Source organism: Patella vulgata, chromosome 6, assembly GCF_932274485.2.
Source record: "Patella vulgata chromosome 6, xgPatVulg1.2, whole genome shotgun sequence".
Classification (NCBI taxonomy): domain Eukaryota; kingdom Metazoa; phylum Mollusca; class Gastropoda; family Patellidae; genus Patella; species Patella vulgata.
Genome location: NC_065884.2, coordinates 24,206,680 through 24,231,755, shown reverse-complemented (window position 1 = coordinate 24,231,755; position 25,076 = coordinate 24,206,680). Strand labels below are relative to the sequence as shown.

The 25,076-nt window shown below is 32.4% G+C and overlaps 1 protein-coding gene across 1 annotated transcript in view; it reads right to left on the bottom strand.

The window, feature by feature from the left end:
- Positions 1–928: 928 nt before the first annotated feature.
- Positions 929–25,076, bottom strand: part of LOC126824874 (E3 ubiquitin-protein ligase znrf3) — a 54,290-nt gene continuing 30,142 nt past the window's right edge. Inside the window, exons 2-10 of the mRNA XM_050554281.2 lie at positions 12,892–13,017; positions 9,142–9,216; positions 8,356–8,493; positions 7,899–7,985; positions 7,047–7,073; positions 6,494–6,667; positions 5,826–5,928; positions 3,998–5,542; positions 929–2,985 (exon numbers count right to left, since the gene is read on the bottom strand). Coding sequence (XP_050410238.2) covers positions 2,924–2,985; positions 3,998–5,542; positions 5,826–5,928; positions 6,494–6,667; positions 7,047–7,073; positions 7,899–7,985; positions 8,356–8,493; positions 9,142–9,216; positions 12,892–13,017 — 2,337 coding nt within the window. The 3' untranslated portion in view covers positions 929–2,923. The remainder of the gene's footprint in view (positions 2,986–3,997; positions 5,543–5,825; positions 5,929–6,493; positions 6,668–7,046; positions 7,074–7,898; positions 7,986–8,355; positions 8,494–9,141; positions 9,217–12,891; positions 13,018–25,076) is intronic.

Sequence of the window (25,076 nt, the reverse complement as noted above, 5' to 3'; positions counted from 1 at the left end):
TTCTGTGACAGAAGCAGTAACTAAAGGGGCAAAGGACAGAGTTTCTTCCAAACAATCCCAGCAGAGTTGAATATAATCAAATTTTCAAACACTCCAATCTGTAGAGCATTTACAAGTAACACCATGTAAAATTGATGTCAAACATTCCTGGCATGTTTGAAGAAGAATCCTAAAAAAACTGACCTGTTGGGCATTTACTAAAATAGTGAACAGACAAATGGACAGATCCCTGTGGATATGGGTAACTATAATATACTCCAAGAAATATTGTAGGCCTATACAAATTAAGCAAAGGAGAGAGAGGGAAATGGGGTTTAATGTCCACTCGACACAAACTAGGTCATTTCGGGACTAACACATGCTTTAATTTTATTTCAATAATTTGCTTGCGCGTAGGGTCTTTAGCAGTGGGAGGAAACCGGAGAAAACCCACGAGGCTGGTTAGGCAACCCTACTCCTTGTCACATACAACCGGGGGGAATCAAAACCACGCCATTTGACTCAATGACAGACCTTATGATACTGCGCACACATGCTAACCATTCGGCCATCCAACCCTCCTAAGCAAAGGAGACTAATTAAGCAGCTACATTCATGAAGCAACTGATAACTTATTTTACTGACAGCTTAGAACTCATCCCAATGCATATATGTGATTGTTTTATCCCACTTGATCAAGGCACTAAAAGTGTTTTCTTCAAACAATCTAATTGGTTCTTTATACAATGTAAAGTGTTTTCTTTAAACAATCTGACTGGCTCTTTATACGATGTAAAAGATTATGATCTTTCCTGATGCTAAGCTCTTACATTTTTGTCATTTTGTACCCTTGAACAACTAGTGGTCCTCATAAAATGATATCAATTTACTGATGAAGAATGAAATGTACATGTATATGCCAAAAAACAATAAAAAAATAAACAATGTAATTAATTTATTTCATGTTTTAACAAAGTTTTGATTTGAAAACAACAATGTCAAATAACACTATATATTTATATATATATATCACTGTTATTACAGTAGAAATACATGTCCACACAATTTACTTTAAACTTCCCACTTTAAGGTGAATTAACTCTTACACTTAAAAGACAACTTTACTCCATGGGGACACTCCATTGCATGAGCAAATTTGAGGATTTCAAACGGCAAGGCATACACAACGCTAATATAACACTATCAACTAATCGCCATAGGTGACACCAGTTCCACAAAACTTGTATCGTATCAGGACTGGCAGAACTCAATGCTTTTTTTTCACTTGATGGCAATTCTAACAATTTGAAACCTTTCAGACTTGCGATGAAGCACCCCCAAGTTTACTATGCAAGACCAATACTGTTTTTATAATAAACATAATCTAAAGCCAGTTTTGTGTCGATAGTCAATCTCCACTGTAACAATTAATAGTACATGTAACTGTCCTTTAAAGCTAACAAGACTGTCGACAAAACTTTTTGATGGATTGTTGGCTTAAGAGAAATTGTCCTGATTTCTTCTGAATTTTGACTGGGTTTATAATACAACAGCGAGTTGTCAAAGGATCTAGAGGTCAACCCTATATACAATTACAATAATATCATAGTTCAAATGAAGGATGAATATATACAATTATAAATATATGATAAACTATACATAATATACACTTATGAATGAGGTTTATAAAGGGGGGAAAACAGTGTAAAGTTTACTTTAAATAGTTTCATTTTCATATTTCTTTATTAATATCACCAGTAACTATTGTAATGTATCCATTTAATGTCTGATAAACTGGTTACAAATTCTAACTGCCTAAATATTTTCCTGACTATTTTCTTAAAACTCAACATGCAAAAAATAGAAATGTTATTAAATGCAAAACTGCAAATACAAAGAGTGAATTATGAATTTTATAATAAATAAAACTGTATGTGGGATGATAAAACACTATTTTATATATAATGCCATATATACTGAGGTAGATATATAATATAATTAAAGTCAGGGTGAGGAAGGGGGTCTATAAAAACAAATGCAGCAAAATGTTTCTCATAAATAAACACATACATATAAAGGCCTTTTCACAACGTAATGCCTTAATTTTAGATTTTCAATTAATCTTCAATAATTCATAATTCATAATCTCAAATTTGCTTGAAGGAAACAATAGATTTACAGATAATGTTAGCTACATGTAGTTAGCTAGGTGTACAATATCCAGAGTGTCAAACTACATGTAAGCTTGAAACAGCATTGACAATGTTTTAATCAAATCGTATCTGGCATAGACCAATAAACATTTGTTCAGTTAATAAATCTAATTTAAATAGTGCAAAAAAAAACACCTTCGTGATTTTATTTCAAGGAAGATTATCTACTACACTATACTGTTTAAAGACAGGGAAAAGATGACATAGATTTGATCTATTATTTATTCCACTGATATCTACTGTCTTACAAGTTTAAATATCAATCAATATGCTTTAAATGACATTTAGTAGACGTACATTACAAATACATTAAAAGATGCAATTATTCTATAGATAACATTTACAGGATTTATATCAAGCTAGATTTCAATAAAGAATCTATTATCTTGATCATTTATTTGAATCGATTTGAAGAAAAAACAAATCCTGTAATGGTTTCAATAGAATTGTGTCTTTAAAATAATTTTGTAAAGAAAACTCTTATATGAATTTGATTTAGTATATGTTTTGGAGTTCAACAAATAAGTACAAAGTATCATTTTTGATTTTGATTGATTATTAATTCAATTTCCTTGATTAAATGACTTTGTGGGAAGAACCTGTTTAAACTGTTAGATGCAAGTGTTATGTGTAAAGAAATCTCAAACTCAACCGTGCAGTGACGATTCAACCACTGAATTAGATTCACCATCTTCTCTAGCTGCCTTTATAATATTACCCTATAGACTGTCCTATACACAACTAACAGGGTTATAGCCATCTTGTTCTGATAGAGGTATTGTAATAAAACGTCCTGAAAAATAAAAATTACATATATTAGAAAATTAAGGAAAAATGCTGAAAACAAACAGACATTTAAATTAATGCAAGGGGGGGGGGACATAGAATTTAAATTAATTCAAGGGACATATACATTTAAACAATATGACTAGTCCTCACCATCCCTTGCCCTTGCATTGGTTTGGAAGGCATAAGGAAAAACAACTTCTTGGAATATCAATGGGCCTAGTCAGAAGATTCATACTCTTAAGCACATTAGCTCAGCAAGGCACGGTCGCTTCTCTAAAAGGAATATCAGTCTGTTCAGTATTTACAAATATTAAATAATCAATTTTAGTACATTTTAGCCTGGATTGAATCATGAAAAAAATTAGATTTTGTCCAAGAAATGCAAATGTCAATCAGCAGTTTTAAGAGAGTGTAATAGGATACCCCGGCCAAAAGCATTTTCATCTTTTCTTCACCAAATTTCGACTGTGAATGTTTTTTTTACATGATTACCAATGTTACACTGATAAGTCTGAATCTTTTTGTACCATCCAAACAAATTGACAAAACTTTAATTGGCACCCTTGCAGATGCCAACCTAGACAATTGGGAACTGGGCTTAACAGAAACTAATACTCTTATTTTAAAATAATGATGTGTCATCTGTTGCTAAAATATCAAATTTCTCACAGCCTTATCCACTCTAATATGTACTCAGATTGATTATTTAACATTTAATTAAGACAACTAAATCAAAATATCAATGCTAGATAATCTCCCGGGTTGGATTCAATCGAATTTAAATCGGGGCTATCATTAAATTTTCGTGGACAACAAAATGGCGGCGGGCTTATTGCATAGCAAGCAGATAGATCAATAGACTTTCAATTTGACATATCTTTGTAAATATCGAAAAGAATTGAACTATTATTGGACCAATATTCCTGTTAGAGATTAATCTTTCACAATATTGTAGTTTGCAGGTGATTCCTATTGCTTAAGATGGTGCATCAGGACTTTAAATGGCAAGTTCTCACCTTGTGGTTGTGTAAATAAAACCATAGAACGTCGAGGAACATTGACTGGTACAGAACTCGATTGTTGACACATTTCACAGACTCTAGAACGAAAAGGTGTCGGTCTTATAATATCAGGATATCTAGAGTGTTGACCAGAACTAGATACACGTGAACCACCATGTAAAGATGGCACATGATAATGTCTGCTACTTCCACTAGATTGAGGCTCACCGCGACTATCAACAGCCAATGAAAATCGTTTATTAGATAACCTTGGATGTAGTGGGGGTTGATAGCACAGTGTGTGATCCTCGGTATAAGTCCGTGAAGTTGAATGAGTAACACAGTATTGGTTTGAAGGGACATAACTCTTACCCATTGCTATTCCTGACATACTGTGTCTAATTTCTTTAGACGTTGAAAAAGTATGGCTTCTTTGTATCACAGTTTTAGGTTTTCTATTGTTTGAGTTTAATCCTCTAGTTTGACACGAGTAACTATGAGGATTAGAAGAACGAGATTTGGCAAGAGTTTGACTAGTAGTTGAAGTATTATAATTAGGACTGGGTTCTAATATAGACCTATGTACACTTGAATAACCAGTTTTTTTACACACTGTACATACATTTTCCTGAGGGACAACAGTACAACATTCATCCGCACTATCACTAGACACTTGATTAGAATCATCAGCAATATGACTTGCAGATGCACAGTCGGGATCACGCGGATTCGACACATGCCCAATACTTCTCTTCATTAAACATGAGGGTCGCATTTCAATGGGAGGTAATTTGGGCGATACTCGTTCTTCATTATCTGACTGATTTGTCCGCTTATCGCGATACACATTAGAATCGTTACTACTTGTATCACTAATATCTTTAACATCACTACTTCCGTATGTACTCTTGTTACTATCAACCTGAGTCGTATCCACATTTTTAAAACAATCACACTCTAAACTAGAATCACTTGGATTCGGGTCCGAACTGCTACTTCCTCGAACAGCGACAATACTCGCTGATCGCGGCACACTAACATAATCCACACTATTTTTATCCACACGTTTGGAGTTCGGCACTGAAAATCTTTTTGATTGATCTGTCATTGGGGTAGAACTGCTACGATACACTGAATTACATCCATATTTACCATGGCAAGAAGAAGAAGAAAGAGTATAAGGGCTGGGTAGGTAAACGCTAGGGGATCTAGCCCTACCATGTGTTGGTGGGGCTGCATCTATTGGTTGATAATATTGATCAGGTAATGATATACACTGTGAATGAGATGTATTGGGAATATGATATTGATAGTTACTAGGGGTAGAACCGACCGTACCTTCACACGAAGGCCATGTTATATACTGTTGATGATGGGAAGTATGATGTGATTGAGTATAGTCCCTTCTGTATGGCATAGATGTATAATGACTATTGTCTCTATGATTACCATCTCTATGACTACTACTGCCACCTTGAGGTAAAACTGGAGCATTAGATGACGTCTGTTGACTGGCACTAGTGCGAACTTGACCCGTCTCATTATTGGATTCCTTTTGAGCTGAAAAAAAGAAGTACACGTTAATAACAACCTTGATAGTTGGAATTTGAAATAAAAGGCTGCAGCTCTGCTGTCTGGGCAAAATTTCCCTATGCATGGTCTATGCCCATCTTCATTAGCTCGGTTGGTGCGAAAAAATAGGATGTAAAGCCCCATTAAATTTAATATCGTTCCTTGTCAAAAACGGAAAGAAGCTGGTTTATACTTTCACTGGTTTATCAATGTCCCATTAACAAATATATAATTGGCCTTTCCTATAAAAATTAATCAAAGTTTTACTTACCTGTGATTTTATAATTACAAAGCGGACATCTGCCTTCAGTAAGCAGCCAGGTATCGACACATTTTCTATGAAATTCATGGGCACATGGTAAAACACGTAATACCTGAAATATCAAAATATCTTATTAAATATTTACAATGTAATTAAAATATAGATCTATATTTTGTTTCATTTTTTATACTTTCGATGGCCTACACTACATGTAGATCCAACAAGTTATAGTGGGAGTTCACGTTTTATGACGTCAGGTACCAAGTAAGCGACATTTGACCCGATTACTTCAGTCATTCGATTAATCAATTAGCAACCGCCATGTATTTTTTATCTACTTTTGCTTTGTTTTGATTTCTATTGCCGCTAATGTCTACCCACAGTTCCGTGCAATAAAGGTCAAACGCTCGATTCTACAGACCATTTGATTGGCTGACCCCTCATTTCAAGGAAAACACGAGTGAAATAACAACGCTTCCAGATCCAAGTGTAGTAAAGACAAGTAAAATCGAAATTTTGAACTATAAAAACGAAACGAAATTGGATCTGTGTTTTAATCAGATTGAAATATCTATTATTTCCGCTCAGTTATTATCACGGTATGTGTTATTCATCTATATTTAAACAAAATTTAATAATAAATGAACAGTTTGTAAATAAATATCTGTTTTACTTACCTGACCGTCTTGGTAACCTTCAAGACATATTGCACAGTTATCAGAACTCGAAGATGAATAACAACTCGAGTCTGAGTTAGGCGTATGAATATGTTGCTGTTTCCCTGGAGACAACTGATACTTTCTGGTCTCCATCTTGGCGATTGCACGTTTTGTTAGACTGGATTCAGACAACTAAAAGAAAATGTTTACATTGTCAGAGTGAAATAAATAAATTTAGGTTTATCATATCAGCACAATGCTTAGAATCATAAATCTGAAAATGCACCAAACAAACTCAAAACTTTTATCATGTGAACATTCAAATAATGAAATAGTAAATAAATTAAAAGAGATTTGGAGTTAGCACATTTAATGTTTAAAATTTATAATTAATTCATATTTAAACTTTTGAAGGTAATGATAGAGATGTTATCAATGATGAATAAAGGGAGATAATTCATCCCTTACTATTAAAAAATAAATCTATTTGTGAGTCTTGCAAGTATACCGTATGAATATTAAACAGATATTAAGGAAATCTCTAATTTGTATAAATAAAATATTCAAATACCTGTCTGTCTCTATGTCTGTATTTTAACTGAAATGAAACAACGGTCAGTTTTAAATATAATAATTAGAATAACTGACTTAATTAAAGGACAATAGTTTCAAAATAAAAAGAAATCATTCCTAACCTTTTTTTTTATAAATTACTGATAGTAAATTAATTAAACAAAAATAAACAAGAATGTGTTCAGATAAAGGTGACACTTGATCTAGTTGTGAATAATTAAATTAACACATGTCATACAACCACAATCGTAAATATAACACGGTTATTTATCGCAAGAAAAGAAAAGAAAAAACGTCAATAGGTTCACAGTATCTGTGTTTATCAATACTACAATATCATTTAATCCACATACAAATATTAGTATTAAAATCTAAACAGATCATATGATGTTTATCAACTATAAGGACAACTATCACAAGAAAAAGGTAGAAAAGTCTTGTGAGATCAAAACAATTAAAGGGACACAAGTCAAAAACATGTTCTATCTTAATGTAAAGAATGGTTAGCTTGTATGGAAAAGATTGCATAATTATCACCTATTACTATGTATCTCAGACATATAAAGATGGCTGCATGAAATCAATGTAAACTTCAAGTTATAAAGTCAATATGAATAATCTTTAAACCAACGCTTTTTAATCGGAAATCTTTTGATTATGCATAAATTTCACTCTATATTTGACTTAATCTAGTTTGTCTACCTCTTTACATTGACACAACAGTTTGGATGAGAATTTTTGTTTATAAAATGTTGGGCATGCAAATGGGGCTTACTCTTGGTGAACTATATTTTTACAACATAAAATAAACTAAAATAAAGAGAATACCTGAACTTATCGTTATACTTACTTTTAATATCACAAAAACACAAATTAAACAAAATATAATAAATACTGCCACAAATATACCCATATCAAAATATTCCTTGTGACTAATCTGAAATATATTACAAATATTAAATGATAATATTAATACCAACACTTGTATATAATATATGCAAATAAAGTCTTTCATTATTTGCATTGAAGATCGTCCTATAATAGTAGTTACAAATTAAATACATTACTACAATCAAACTATATAATGGTAGCATAACATTTACACTCAAAATGGCCATATCATTTGACCAAGGTGTTCTTGGGTAAAATTGCTTTTAATTTTGAGAGACTTAAAGGAGCATTCCAGATATCATCCTTGGTGGAAGTGGGCATTAACTCTGATGAACGAATGAACGACCCATGTAAGAACTTCAGCGACTTTATTTTCCATATGTGTAATGGAGAGCAAATGACAGAAAATCACCAACCTCAACATCGTCCTGAGCACTGTAAATAATCCTAATACGAGCTTCATCTTGTGTGTTTACTATTTTCATTAATCTATCAGCATCTATACCTCGTACTAATATCACTGGACGATCAAGGGTGTAGGTAGATTTTTGTAACTGAAAAATAATAAACCTTCAAAATCAAAAAGTGATCTTATCTGACTTAAAAGTTCACAAGTATTGAATTTGTCTAACAATGGCCAAAACAATCTAATTTTTAGCTCTTTTGGGTCTTGATACATGTAAATAAATAGCAACTCCAGTCTCATGGTCATGGTTTTTGTTTAAAATTTTAAAGCTTACAAATTTGGAAATGAAAGCTTTTGAGGGGAGCACCAAAGTTTGTTTTGTCTCCTCCCAAAGAAATAGGAAACCAACTTTGAAATAGATGTTTTTGAAGAATAAAAATTTAATTTGTTGTGGCCATATCAATGATTGTTTTCAGTTTTATGTCATTGCTTTATTAATTGTTATGACTTTGGGCTCTAACATTGGGGTATTATTATGTCTGAAGGGTGGTGTCATGGTAACAGGCATCTTATGTCTCTGAGAGTCCGGCTATTTTCCTTGAACAAATTATGCTTTACTCCATGCAGATGAATTTTTAAGTGTTTCAAATATAAATGTTTCCATATGCCTTTGTGATGCCTGAAAGTATAAATATGAAATAACCATGCCATCTGCTAAATGGAGGTGATCATTCATTTAAATATGACTCTAATCATAACCAAATAATTTATACAACACATAATTATAATATTTTACCTGCTGAGCAACATCCATATTGTCCGATATGTCAAATATAACAGCTGTAGCCCCCCTTTGTAATGCTCGGCCTGCCTGAAAAATATAGTTAACAATTGTATTAAATTTAGATATAAAAAACATTAAAATCAAATTTCGGTCTGAGAGCGACAGACATTAATGTTTTTACAGAATATATTAGCAACTTTGACCTTTTGTTATATTGCTATCTGAAATTTAAAAGGCCATTTTTGAGCTAACTTTGGGATTATATATTTTTATTACTGAAACAAATATAAAAGAAACTTTAATGATAAAGTGTATACAGACAACTTTTGAGATTAAAAATACAATTCCACACTGTTTACCAATTTGTTTCCCTCAGCCATAAAAAAATCAAATCAAAGTTTCGCAAAACATTTCCATTTTCTCGTCCCTGATGTTAATTAATTAACTTCATTTAAAAAGAAGTCTGTCTCCCATTACAATAATTGAATAAGTAGAAAAAATGGGTGTGGATCCAGACAAAAGCCATTTAATCTAATTAATTCAATTAGATAAATAGAAATCAATTGATATCAAACGAAAATTGCCTTTAGAAGTTGTCAAGAAAATAGAAAGAAAGAATCTTTTATAGAAGAAACCTAAACAGACAATGTCTAGTGAGGTAAAAGAATTGCCTATATATATATATAGGATTGGTATTTATTGAGGTAAGCGTATATCTAACACGGAGAAATAAAAAACATCCATGTCTGTCGCCCTCTCACTTAAATCTAATTAGAACTCACAAGAACAAAGTTTAATACAAGTCTAATCTTACTATTATATAGCATAACGTGGTCTGAACCCGAGGTCAATAATACACTCATTTTATTCTTTCTATTGACTCTAGTTTTATTATGAAATCGTGTTCAATGCTGTCTTATCTATGGTGAAAACTTGTATAAAGACTACCCCCTTTTTCTCCCTCCACTCTCTATTGTTCAATTGACAACTAGAGTACAATCGGACAAATAACACCACCTTTCCTTATTCTTCTTTCCTCCTTCAATAGAAGAGTTTGTCTCTATATCATATTGATGTCTCTCGCTGTAGAAATAATTGTAAATGATCACAAATCAAGATTAGTTTGTGGACTGAATCCTTTAAAAAATGTACACACAATATTTTCCCAGTTCACAAGCCAAATATTTTGAGAATTTTGTTTATCTATTTTTTATATTAGATTTTACAAAGCTGACTTTCAACAGGTATAATCTTCATCTTCAACCTCATTTCTTGGATGAGCATTCTCAATAAGTGACAATAAAGGCCTTTAACTAACCAGATATCTATTTAAAAAGAGTTTATCAACAAACATTTAAAATAATAATCAGGCAATTATATTCTGGGCAAATTGACTACAGCAAAGATTCAAGTTCTTCTTCCAGATTACTATATCGGCTCCTGATTTTAATATTTCATTTTCTAAAGCTTTATCATCTTATTCAATTCACGGCCCTTACATCCTTAAAGGGCCAATCCCGATAATATTTTGAAGAATAAAATTGCTTATTTTTGCGTTAAAATAGCTTAAAATCCTCTACCTTAGGGCCGAGCAACTAACTCAGTATATATGATACGTTTTCAAACAACTTAAACCTGTCAGTCTTCATCTGGAAATGGAGATCTGTGTCTGATAAAACCAGACTTTTATTTTATAAAAATATTGTGTAGGTGAAATTTACTTTTCGTTATCAAGTACAGCACGTGGGTCATTCACAGTATAGACCTCTAAAGGAACGGGAATCGAATCTCAGGTCACCCAACGAAACAATTGACCCGAAATCTTAAAAGGGTTACGTGTCCGGATAAGCAGTTTTGACGTTCATGTCCACACAACTCAATATTTTGAGCTGAAATTTCGAGACAAACTAAATACACCACTCCTCTATAGTTTGGTGCTTAAATTTCATACGTACTCGGATTTTTATTTTTGAAGCTCTGTTCAAATCGGGATCGTCCCTTTAAGACTAAAATTCTACAGCCTGTGGGATGTTCCCATTATAGGATTTTATTTCCAGAGGGACATACAAATCTGAATGCAATGTTAGCATCCATTAATTATTCCAAGGTATTTTTAAATTTAGCAACATTTTAAATACCTTGTCAGAAGCAGGGTAATCCACAGCTATAAATATAGCATTTTATCTTCCCTAAAGTTTTTATTACCCTTACAAATAAAATAACTATTTTTCAATTAACAAATTAAAAAAAAACATTTAAAAGATGCATTTATAAAGATTCAAATTTAGTTTTTCGGCTTTAGAACTGACAGGGTTGAAATTTATGGACACATTTTTGTGGAATTTAACATAATGCACTTGATAATAACTAGATAAACCACAGAGAAATATAAGAGAAAAACTGAAATAGGTTTCCTGTATAAAGTAATTGTTATCATGAAATGTTGATAAACATACACCATACATCTTTCACTACGGCAAGAAACAGTATGTAAGACTTAGATCAAAAAGATATCTAACACATACATATGCTTTGAAACTATCATCTCCATAACTTGCACCACCCTAATTTAAAAACTTTGGCTATCACACGGTGCACATTTCTTACCCCAGCACTCCATCACGCTAACAATGGTTTAAGTATATATTTTATTATTTAAAGATGTATTGTGATAACCACACTATACAAGATATATATCTACATCAATAGATAGAAAGCAGGATTCCTGCTGATTCCAGAAGTAACAATAAATAAACACAACTATTCAAATACAAAGGAAGATTCAGTAATAAAATCTGCCAAGTACAATCTTTAAGAAAATGAATGGGTTACAAAAACTACACTTGGAATTCTGGTGCTGTTTTCTAAATCTGGATATTTTATTTATTTAATAGATACAGAATACATTTTCAAAGAGCATCTTATTCCAATTTGTTTGCTTGAACAATATTTGTCTAGAGAAACAAGACTTTTCAAAATTTTGGTCAGTTTGGCAGCTTTAGATCTCATTTATGCTTGGTTGTAGAAGCATGTGGAATGGTAAAAGCAAGATTTGTCAAAGAATGCTTCATGGAATTTTGATTCCATCAATATTTCTTAGGAATTATCATTTAACAACACTGTACATGTCCCATCTAAAACACCTTACATTATACTTCAATCAAATATTTATTTGTTGTTCATCTTTCCACCAATGTATTCCAGATCTTTCTATGTCTTGAAGTCCAAAACAATAAAACCTATTGATACTGCATGTCAAGAACAAATCCTTTTTCGTGTACAAAAAACTTTGAATAACGGTAAAAGATTCAGACAGTGTATAATATTTGGTATTTCTAGAAAGCCACCAAAATGGATAAGAAAGACTTCTTTAGAAATGAAAAAAAGTTTTCTGTAGGGTATATCATTGGTCTTTTTGCTAACAATTCAATTTTTGACATAACAGGGTATTTTGACAAGATTAAGAATTATCGAAATTTTTAAAAATTCTTTCCTTTTGTATGTTTTTTTAAAAACATTAAAACTATTTGTTTGTTTTTTTAAAAACATTAAAACTATAAATCTGTGTTTATTGTTTATTGAGTTATTTGAAACTCTAAATTTCAAAAAGTTAATTGACTGACAGTAAGTTCTCCTGCCTGTCAATTTCATGGCCAGTCAGTCAAGACTGGAAAAAATAAATGAAAAGAGAGCCATGGGATATCTTATTTACAGCATACAATTCACTGTTGGTTATTAAATATAAAGACGTAAGATTCTTACCTTATCATATATAGAAAGACAGGGATCTGGTTCCAACTCAGGTTTTTCCAGTTTAACCACACCCACCCAGCCAAATGAATACAACTCATCGTAATCATTAGTATTACACAAACCCAGAGGATGAAGCTGAAAAATATAAACAATACCTACATAAATAAACAATTTATATACATTATAATAATATACACAACACAATGTCTATATCACATTCAAAATTTGATTCTAAAAAACACAAATCTTCATTTGTTCTTTAAACGGTCAAGTGTCCATGCTAAATAGCATGCCATCTCTTGACAATTTCCATTAGATATCAGTGATGAGGTACAGAGTGCTTATCCTTTCTAGACCACCCTCATACCACTTCTTTTCAGAAGACTACAGAAATTTACCAAATTTTTTTATTTAACTTTTGTATTTATGTTCTCTCAAAATTGAAAGACACGTACATGTATGAAGAATTATCTACAGTGAAACATTACTCCTTGGATATGCAATGCCCTCATTTTTATCCACCCACCTTCATATTGTGTTTTATCAACCAACATCTGTATTGTGTTTTATCCACCCACCTCCATATTGTGTTTTCTCACCCCACCTCTACATTGGGTTTTATCTAGCCACTTCCATATTGTGTTTTATCAACCCACATCCATATTGTGTTTTATCAACCCACATCCATATTGTGTTTTATCATCCCACTTCTACATTGTGTTTATCCACCCACCTCCACATTGTGTTTTATCAACCCACATCCATATTGTGTTTTATCATCCCACCTCTACATTGTGTTTTATCCACCCACCTCCATATTATGTTTTATCAACCCACATACATATTGTGTTTTATCATCCCACCTCTACATTGTGTTTTATCCACCCACCTCCATATTGTGTTTTATCATCCCACCTCCATATTGTGTTTTATCAACCCACCTCAATATTGTATTTTGAACAAGTATATAGAGTTGGGCAGTCTACTAATCTTATTTTGATCAGGGTCAAACCAACTGTACAACTTTATGTTCTAATCAATAATCTATAGGGATAGCAAGATAAAACATGAAACTGATGAAATAATATTCACTGATATTTTATTCCTCAAATTTCTGTGACAATAAAAAGTTGGATTGTACATTTCTTTACAAAATTCAATCCATACGATTCACAAGTAAATAAACAGAAATTCAATAGATCTTTTTATTGTTAAAGATCAAACAAAAAATATCTCAATGTAAGTTCACAAAAATACACCACAAGGCAAGTAGGGTCTTATCATGGGTAATAATATTAAAACTAGGTCTGTGAAACATATATACCAAATAAAACATTGTAAATAGTCCAATTCGGGTTACAAAAATAAAGGTGTAATTGAAATGTATGCATGACTAGCTTAATTCCCTTCTTTTATAGTTTGTCTGTTATCAAAGCCCTCTAGTGTCTATTAACCAGTTAATATCAAGTCAAAGAAAAGATCAAAGGAAACATGATATATCACCTCTAGTAATGAAGCTTATATTATAACTGGGTATAGTTGGTTGGGTATTATACCACCCTTATTAAAAAGGATCTAATGTGCATATACTCCAGTTGTTGTGTAGTATCTTATGTTCACCAGTCGCGACTTCCTATCAAAAACCTATCAAAATCGTATTAAAATTGACAATACAAGATGCACTAGGAATCAAATTAAGACAGGGACTAAGAGCTCTCATAACTTGTTATTATCACACACAATATAAATATAGACAGCACATACATATAATAGGCTAATCTGTCAATTATCTTCTACTTGTAAAAAAATTGTAAATCATTGTATTGTGTGACAATTAATGTGAATGCATGAGACGATTAAAGAGAGACAGAGAGGTGATACAGTTCAACTACTTGTTATACACTAGAATATTGTGATTTATGTGATTATTCTAGACTGCAGTGTAATCATAAGGCAAAGAAATATAATTATTATGTGATGCCCCATGATAAAAGAAAAGTTGAAATATATTGATTATTACGCGGCCATATTTGTTTCTCTCAAACAAGCCCTACCTTTAGTTTCTCCATTTGTCATCACAAAATATACGTTCATGCAGTACTTAAAGTCTCTGTGCGTCAACTGCATTTTTTTCAGAAAATATCAGGTATGTAGGCCTATGGTACAATATTTGTCAGCAAGTTTCCATATCTGAGCACTGGTACATTTTTGAGCAAAATACTACTGAAAATCACTTCTAGTTCGTGCATGCTTTTGGCTATTTTTATGGACAAAACACTGTAATAAATAGTGGACAGTTTTCAGCTGTTTCAGTACATTTACATGGGTACATAACTCTTTCCCTTGAGAAACAACACCAATGATCACACCAATTTAGGTTGGCTTGTTAAACATTTAGTACCTCAAAGAATCATAAAATATTCACTCTTTTATTATTGAGACAAACAAACAACAATGTGAAATGAGTGAAAGTGTACTTCAGAATATTGTCTATAATAGCAGGTTTTTCCCCATTACTTTGAATTTTTAGTCAAATCGGCTGCATTTACCAGGACCATGATCGATGTTAATGATTCTATAAAGATCTGGGTAAAAGAGTCTATTTCAACTCCAGCTGGGTCAACATTAAGCATGGCTCTGGTTCTTGACTTGCTTTAACCTCAAGGTCATTAGAATTTGAGTCCAACAGCTCTAAATTGTTCAAGATATTGAGATCTTTTCATCTTGTTGGATTCTTCATATGATTCGAGAAAACCCCCAAGAGTTTGTTTAAAACCCAATATTAACATAACGCAGCAGAAAAAACAAACATTTTAAACATTAGTCAACAGATTTCTTTATCTTACTTCTGGGAATTTCTAAACATTATGGTGGCTATAAATATGGTTGAGTTGACTAATAGTTTATAAGACACCTGTTCAGTGTTTAATCGGGGATATTATTGCCCACCATTGTTTTTCTCCTATTTTCAGTGTTTGTTTACAGGCTTTATAAACATGACTTGTCCAGCTTCTGTTAGCACACGGCTAGCGAACAAAACACAAATTAGCTAGAAAGTTATTCCATATGAAGAAAACAAATTCTTATCTAGTCACCTCCACTAGACAACTTGACTCCTACACACACGCTGTAGGATCTTTATGGTGATGGTGATTATGTGCCAATCTGATAATATTTCTAATATGCCATATTCATGTAAGCACATTAAGAGAGCTCATCATTATACACCAATGTGATTTCACAGAATAGTCGGTACAATTAAATCAAGTTGACGATTGTCATGTGAGGGATTCTGAATTCCTTCCAACTCCAATATTATGAAAGTTGATTCTCCAAGAGGAATATCAGTTAGAAAATGGTTCAATCCCACTCTGTATTTAGAAAAATATCAATTGAAAGTTTTGCAACATTTGACATCCTCTTCAGATGATATAAACAATCCAGCACCACCAGGAGATTATCTACCATTGATACTTTGGTTTAATTTTCTAAATTAAATGTTAAATAATAAATCTGAGTACAATTAGATATTGTCTGAGAGACCCAAATAACAATCAAAGACTTTAAATTATACAATGTTTCTTCAGGTATGTTTTTTTTAAAGTGACATGGTGACATGCAATGAAGGTCATTTCATATTCAGGCATTTCCCATCCACTTCAAAATGTGCATTCAAAAATTCCACAAAAGATTGAAATTAGTAAAAAAAATTAAGTTTCATTGTAAAATATTGGATAAACTTGCTCAGCTCCACACCACGAAAATATTTTTGCATTCAAATCAATCTGCTTCAGATGTTCTCTCTTACTACGTTCTCTTTTCCTTGAGGATTGAAAGTGATCTATTTTGGTCGATAAATGTTACCAAAATATTCAGCAATGCCTCGACAAGAATCTTGTAGAATTTTATGAACCCAAACAGAAAACAACCACCTTGCCTCAACCTAGTGTAAAAAACACAGTTTGTTTATTTAGATGTGTATTTGAAGTAAATTGTTTCATCCAGCTTGCTAACTTGTTCTTTTTGTTGAAATATCAAGAACCTGTACACTGTGTCAACATGATATTAAGCTACAGTATATCAACTATGTGGTCTACCATTTTTCACCTTAGTGCCGTGGACCGATTCACATCCTGTAGGGTCATACAAAGATTTTTTATAAGCAATCTGGTGGTCATTGCAATTTCTGCATGAAATGGAATGTAATGGAATCGAATCTTAGAACTTGCAAATACATTAACAGGTCATTCTGATACTAATTTACGCTTGGGATTTTTATCCACCATGGTAAAGTACCATTATGCTACCACAGAGGAAACTTTTGCATGGAAATCAATGTTTCCATATAAACTCCTTTGATTTCCAAGTGAACATTTTACAGATCCTGATTTGTCAATGAAACGACGTAGAAATGTCACTATTATGTCACTGTGGTTGGACAACCATCTTTTTCAACACCATAAGTATAAGCCTCAATGGCTAAGGTCATGTCAGTTTATAATAGTATAGAGTACTATACATTTTTGTTGTTGAATCATTTGCGTTCAAATTGCTTAAATGCCAACATTTATGTAGTATAAAATACCCTAACAGCTAACCAAAGCTTGCATTGGAAATATCACCCCACACCACAATAGTCCTGCACACAATCTTCCCGTGGTTGTTCTTGTTAACCTGAATATTCAACTTTGAAGGAAATATTTAGAGAGCAATAAAAAGTTGTCAGCATATCTTATATTTAAAAAAAAAATAAAAAATAAAAAAAATATGTGACTTGGTTAGATATGACGGCTGTAGATTGTAAGATAAATCGTGCATGTAGAAATTTGTAATAAAAAATGTCCTCGCATTGAACTTAACGTATAAAATCCACTACTTATGCAATAATAAAACCGGCAATTTAACACTCAAATAACATATTCTTAATAGAAAACTAATAACTTTTAAGTGCTTCATAATTTTTATTGCTAAACATATTTATTTTCTCCCATTCATAGGTTTCCTATTCTTTTCTGCTTTATTTATATTATAAGAGGACTTTTTGTGGCTTTAAGGCTTTTAATTTCTAAAAGAAAACAAGAAAAAGACAGTATAAATCATTCAAAAGAGTAAAATCTCATATTTTTCATTAAATTGAGGTCTGTAAACCAATAATCACAAGCTAAATTTGTGGTTCATTCGTTCATCTACCAAGATACTGTATTTAGTTTTTGATACTTAAAGCCTCTTTGCATCATTTGAATTTTCAAAAAATATTAAATTTTACTGTGCTAAATTCCCGCTAGAATGTACTCCTTATCAAGAACATACTCCAAAACCACAGATCTCACCAGAAATTTTTTGAACATTTTCTGGGGGAGGCTAACTGGGCTCCAACTCCCTCCCCTGCCACTAAGTTTAACAAATAATTATAATAAGAATTTAAAACGTTATTCATATAATTCATGCAAATTCAATGTAAAAGTTTAAAATCAGAAATAAAGAAACTTGTAGGGAAAAACCTCAATTTTTATTTACATAAAGAGACTTCAAAAACATACATTGCCAAAATTATGCTAAAAAGCTGTCAAGACTATTGAAGAACCCTTGATATCAAAGTAACACATTTTCACTGATGTTGCGTTTGGTGAGTAAGTTTGACTTCATGACAACATAGCCTAGGGCCTGGAGATCAAAGTTTTACAAGGTTTTCATCATGGTATAGACTTAAATATCAAAATGGCTTTTTACTACAGATACCATGTCAAAATAGCTTTTGAAACTCTAAGTGTAGAGAGGAACAGTTTGAGATTAAAACATATGAAAAAAAAGTTTTAACTTCTAAACAAAATTCATCTGAAGATTTTTCAAGTGTATATGTGAGGTGAGTGACATATGTACAATATATATGCCAGTTGCCTTTGATTAAAGGAGGCCGTTTGTCACATTTACAACTTAAACTGTCGACACAAACTAACTTACAACTAAACTCCACAACCAATGACTGGCATAGAGGTTACCTCTGTCATAAAAACTTACAGTGTGTTAACAAGCTCCAACAACTGTCAATCTGATGTACTCAACTGAGAAACTATTCCATTAGGGGTGTGAATCTACATTCCTGTCGAATAATCTTGAATAATTGTCGTTACAGCAGTCAATGTGGGAGACTTATACTTAAAGAAGCAATGGTTGACATCTTTTCAGATGTGGATCAGAGTCTAAAATCATTTAAAGAAGATGAAGAAACTGTATTGCATAAAAAATCTTACATGAATATGTGCATATATGAATATTTAAGAAAACAAAATTATCTGATTTTGGCAAGCTGTCCACATGAAGTGTTCATTTTTGCAGTAATGCTCGATGTGGTTTCTAAGACCCTAACCACAACATATTATCTGAGAGGCCTGTCATTATTTTGTTTAGTCACTACATTTTTTTTTAATTTCATAATTTGTATGTTACATAAATATTTTTACCCGCTGGATTCATTTAAAACATTAAAATGCAGATAATTTTGAAGTATTCCTTTTCGGTCAGACGTGAATATTTAAACTTGCTTTTGTAAGTGGTATTTTGCGTCAAGCCTCATTAAGATATTGTATATATAATTTGTGATATGTATGCACCATCATGTTCTTACTGCTAAAATGTCAGAACATTAAAGAGTAAAAAAAAACCTATTAAACTCCAGCGAGTCATGGAGTAAAACATAAAGGTGTTATTATCAAGACTTAACAAATAAATAACAAATACAAGCTTCGACCTACAGCATAGATAGAAAATTTTAAATAGCAAATAAAGCAGACTTTAATTCACTTATTTCCTACTTTACAAGGTGGAGTTAGCTGGCTGAATGGTTGAATGCTCTATATCATAAGGTCTGTCATTGTGTAAATTCGTGTGGGTCGTTTCCCTGATTGTATGTGACAAGGAGTAGAGTTGCCTTTCCAATCTCATAATAATTTTTTCGAGATTCCTCCCACTGCTAAAGACCCCTACGCACAAACAAATTGAAATACAATTAAACCATGTGTTTATCCAGAAATGACCTAGTATGTTTCGTGTGGACATTAAACCCCATTTCTGTCTCTCCTACTTTTCCAAAATAAATCACCACACATTTTATGTAAATGCAGGTTCCTTCAAGACTCAAGGATCACAATGAGATTGCAGTTAAGGATGTTGCAGGCTGGGTAGTGCATATTATAGTAACAACCATCAAAAAAGTTAACAAAATTTCTGCATGTTGTAGAAATATTTTAACAAGATGTCATCTACAAAAAAAAAACCCAACAAACTAACTATACTAAGCTCAATGGTGGATTAAGGGACATGCTGCTAATTGGGGGAACACTGATGAGCCTTTGAGGACTTTTCTGTCAATTTAAATACAAACTGGCACTGAGGATTTTCTTGCCCAAATCTGATGAAAAAGCATCAGACATTTCAAGTATAACAAAATGGCACTGATGACTCCTGACTCATGCAGTAATGGACCCAGGGATTATTCTACCTACATACGTAAGGGGGCTTTGCACTGAACCAAAAGTCCCTTTTTACAAACTCTCACCGGTTTCAGTTTATTTTAGGCATTTTCAATTTCTTTTCAGGTCAGAGGATGGTGCCTCTTGTGTTTCCCCTTTAGTCTGCTTCTGATTAGTGTCTCGATTGAAAAAATATAACAGTATGATTAGATTTACAATGACAATGGTGCCTCAAACCATTTCTTGACAGAACTGGAGCAGGGATTCACACTAGAGAGTTTAAATAATATTCAAAATAATGGTGATGAAAACAGGACAATGTCAAAAACAGACTAAGGAATAAATATGATGAAATAAGATATTCCACAATATACACTGGATAAAATAAAAGTGGAAGTTAGATAAAAAAAAAAAGAAAGGGGAGTAACAATTGCTGTTCAAATAATTGAATAAACACACATGTAGACCTTTATCTTATTAATTTGATAGTAAAATGTTTATTAATTAGATAACAAACCTGTATTAAGATATACTATTAACAATTTGTTACTACCATAGTCTTCTATAAAAGGGAGCCTATAATTTAATATCTAGACATATAAACGATTCATTAAATACAGACATATCAACTAGTATATAGATCTTATTACTTATATCTACATCTACCTAAGTCATCAATCTAATCAAAATTTATCATTGTTTAAATCTTTTAGACCACAAAGTGATTGATAATGTTCACAACACATAAATATCCTACAGGTAGTTTAAACAAAACGTATATCAGAATAAAACTGACTAACAAGTATGAACGTACCACGGACTAGGAACCAAGCATACCATATCACCGCCATCTTGGAATTGTGACATCATATCAAATATCAAAGTCTGTCAATCGATGCACAATTGTCCAAGGAACAAGTCTACCAAGTTTACTGTCCATTGTACTTGAATGGGCCTTAGGCTTTATTTAAAGAGCTTCACCCCCAAGAAGAAGAACAACATCAAGATGATTATAGTGCCCTGGATGCAGTTCCTTGTCCAAAAAGTAGTCTACACAAAAAGCAATTGAGGGAGTCCAGGACCAAAAGCTCTTGTGTGTCAGAGCTGGTCATCGCTAGTGTCGAGCTGTTGTGTGTCACTTGTTGTGTAACCTTGCTATACTGACCTGTATATTGCTGACAATTAAAGATTCAAACCAAGCTTCGTGTTTGTTAGTTACTGACATCGGGAAACATGTACCAGAGCTGGGTATTGTAGAGAGCTTGGATATTCGGGACTTGGTGAATCAGTCTTCAAGCGAAGACATACCCTGAGGGACATCGTGATAAGTTTGGTAGCGGGTACTAAATCCCATACGCTCACTCTACCAAGTCTTAGCAAAGGGCCTCGAAATACTACACACACCAGTAGTAGGCGCAGGTGGACCGCACCACAGAAACAATTACACAAAACAAACCTACAGACAGGACAAAATATATAGACACACATATCAAATCATGTGAATATACATATAGACTGTTCCTATCCGTTCCAATCTCTTTAAAAACTTCAGTTTTATACTTCTGATGCATTTTCTCTAATTCAGGAATTTATTTCCAGATAACAATCAAAGAAAATATCTATTGAACTGAAGATCGCTATATGTAACTGTGCACTTTGAAACACATCAAGACAGGTGCAGATAGTATCTTTTAAGACTTGCAAAAAGTTAAATGGCAAACCATATAATGAAACAAAATGCCTAAAATATCAAATCAAACTGACAAAGCATTAAATCAACTACCTCACAACATGTTTTTTTTATACCATTATAATTATAACTCTAATATTGGTCTTGAAAGATAAAAAAAACAAAAAGAAAGGGACTCGTGAAAACAATCATCTAGTCTTCAAATAATTAAAATTTCACAGTTATATGCAATTTCTCATCTGATAACCCAAAATTCAGATCAGATATTTACATCTTCCAACTTTTCATAAAAACTTCTTTATTCACTTTAATTGAGTTTTTTTTACAAAGCAGCTTGAAAACCACAATCTGTGTTCTTCATTACCTAAAACTAGTTCACGCAGTACAGCTCCTCTTAATCAATTTTACGATTTTAAAATATATAGCCGTCTGACCAAAAGATGGTACTTGAAGCTTGAAAAGGTCAGCTTGAGACAACTATATGATGAATTATAGGGTAATTTTGTCTAGTAAACCATATATTGTATACTATTGAAGTTCAATTTGTTTATCAGGTCTCTTAGAACAGATAGTTTACGACTCAGTTCAGTCCTGTACATCAGACGTAAATGCGTAATTTAAAGGGCATGCACAGGAAACTAAATATTAAGTTGTAATTTGATTACTTACAAACCAAGTAGTTGAGATATTATAAATATTTAAGTTAAACTTGAATTAAAGAAAAAATGATTTCATGTCAAGGGGATATAAAAGGCTCCTATCTCCCAAGTTGAGCCGTAAATCAACACGTACTTGGCTTTGATGTTTAGTCATCAGCTGTCTCCTGCAATTCGCTCATAAACGCCTTCTTCTCTAGCTATTTTTGGATTATCTAGATAAGAAAAACATCTCAAAGATATGATACTATTTCAAAATTAAATCTTTATAAAAGTGTTTCTAGAAAGGTATTTTTCAGAGATCATAGTGATGTAAAATATTGATAAATTTACAAAATTAGGATTGGAAATAGCAGAATGGAATGAAATGGAATGGGATTTAAGTTCTCGTCAACACAATGTTTCGGTTATATTGAGACTAACATGTGTGAAATGTGAGGGGGGAGAATTTTGAACAGACAACGGCAAGGTTTTGTCCGTTGAGAGAGGATTTTGCCTGGACAATGGCATAAATGCCTTGGATTCTTTTATGTACACACAAATATGTAGACGGGTGTAGGACAACAGCATTTCTGCCTACTCCTGTTCAAATTACAACATGGGTTCTTTTATATACTCACAAATGTGTACACTGCTGGACCCCCGTTTTTTCATCCCACCCATACGACTAGGCACACTTTTCTTATCAGACAGGCAGGCGCTGCCTCTGAAAAGTGACAGCAGGGCTTGAAATAAATATGCATGCGAATGGAAGATGAGATTTTCTAGTCGAGGTGTTAGACAATGTGATCACTATACCCAAAATTTACTTTATATAACAAAATGACTCAAAGACAGATCTTAGGATTTAAAGCGCACACCTTAGACGATAGTTTTATTACATAATAATGTATGTAATATTTTATTACATATGTACCCCTATAACAATGTATGTAATATTTTATATAATACGTAAATAAATTGTATGTAATATTTCATTACATGTGTATAACAATGTATGCGATATTTATTAAATGTGTATAACAATGTATGCGATATTTATTAAATGTGTATTACAACATGTGTTTAACAATGTGGGAATATCTTTATTACATGCTTATAACAATGTATGCAATATTCTATTACATGTGTATAACAATGTATACAATATATTATTACATGTGTATAACAATGTGTGTAATATTTTATTACATGTGTATTTCAATCTATATAATATACAGCTGATAGACAAATACATCTCTTCTAGCCAGTTAGTTAAGTGTTTGGCTTAAAATATTATACTACATCACTTTAAAGTTTCAAGTGCTTTCAACATCCTCTTGCTTTGATCAGGGCTTTTATTTCAATGTATCTAAACCTATATTATTACAAGAAAAACAATGTTAAAAGATTGACCAGCTAAATGAAAAAAACGATGACCTAAATATAAGGTGGTCGAGTGGAGCCTATATCCAGCCTGTACTCCCATACCTGACATGCCATCTACCTGTTTTTGTCTTTGAAGTAACCAGGTATATGTCGTTAATTCAGGTGAGTACAAAGCCGCTTTTATCCCTACAGGACTAAATGTAAATAATGACCAAGTCTAGTATAGTAAAGATACACTGATAAGCTTTAAGGGGAGCAAGATAATATAACCATACATGAGACAAACAGTCGTCCCATGGTCTTCTCACATTTTCAACAAAATATAAATGTATGATGTAGTTATTTATACTCTCTAGCTATAGGCCAACAGACAGAAATATTTTAATCTACTGTTAAATGAATTAAAAATCAGTATCGTTATATATTGTTGAAATATTCATCTATTGTTAAATAAATTATAAATCAATATTATTATAATATATCTTTAATATTTTGATCCAACTTAATGAGATTAATTTTCCTTTCAGATTTCCTTTTAAATGAACGGTTGCTATAGAAAAGGCAGTATATCTTTACTTATAGTCTAACAATCAAAGTAGGAGAGTTATTGTTTTCCAAAGTCTCGACCAATCAAATTGCGTATCGCTCTGCTTACCCTGAGCAGAAAATGCTCATTATCAAACTTAGTCAAGGTATTACTGTAATGAAACTATACACCAAGTTTCATCAATCTCACTTAATTAGAACTAAAGTTATCGTGTCCCAAAGCATCAACCAATCAAATTGCTTATCTCTCCTTACCCTAAGCGGAAAATGCTCATCTTCGAACTCCATCAAGGCATTGACCTAATCAACACATACACCAAGTTTGAACATTCTAGCTCAATTAGGAAGAGAGTTATCGTGCCCCAAAATATCAACCAATCAAATTGCTTATCTCTGCTTACCCTAAGCGGAAAATGCTCATCTTCGAACTCCATCAAGGCATTGACCTAATAAACACATACACCA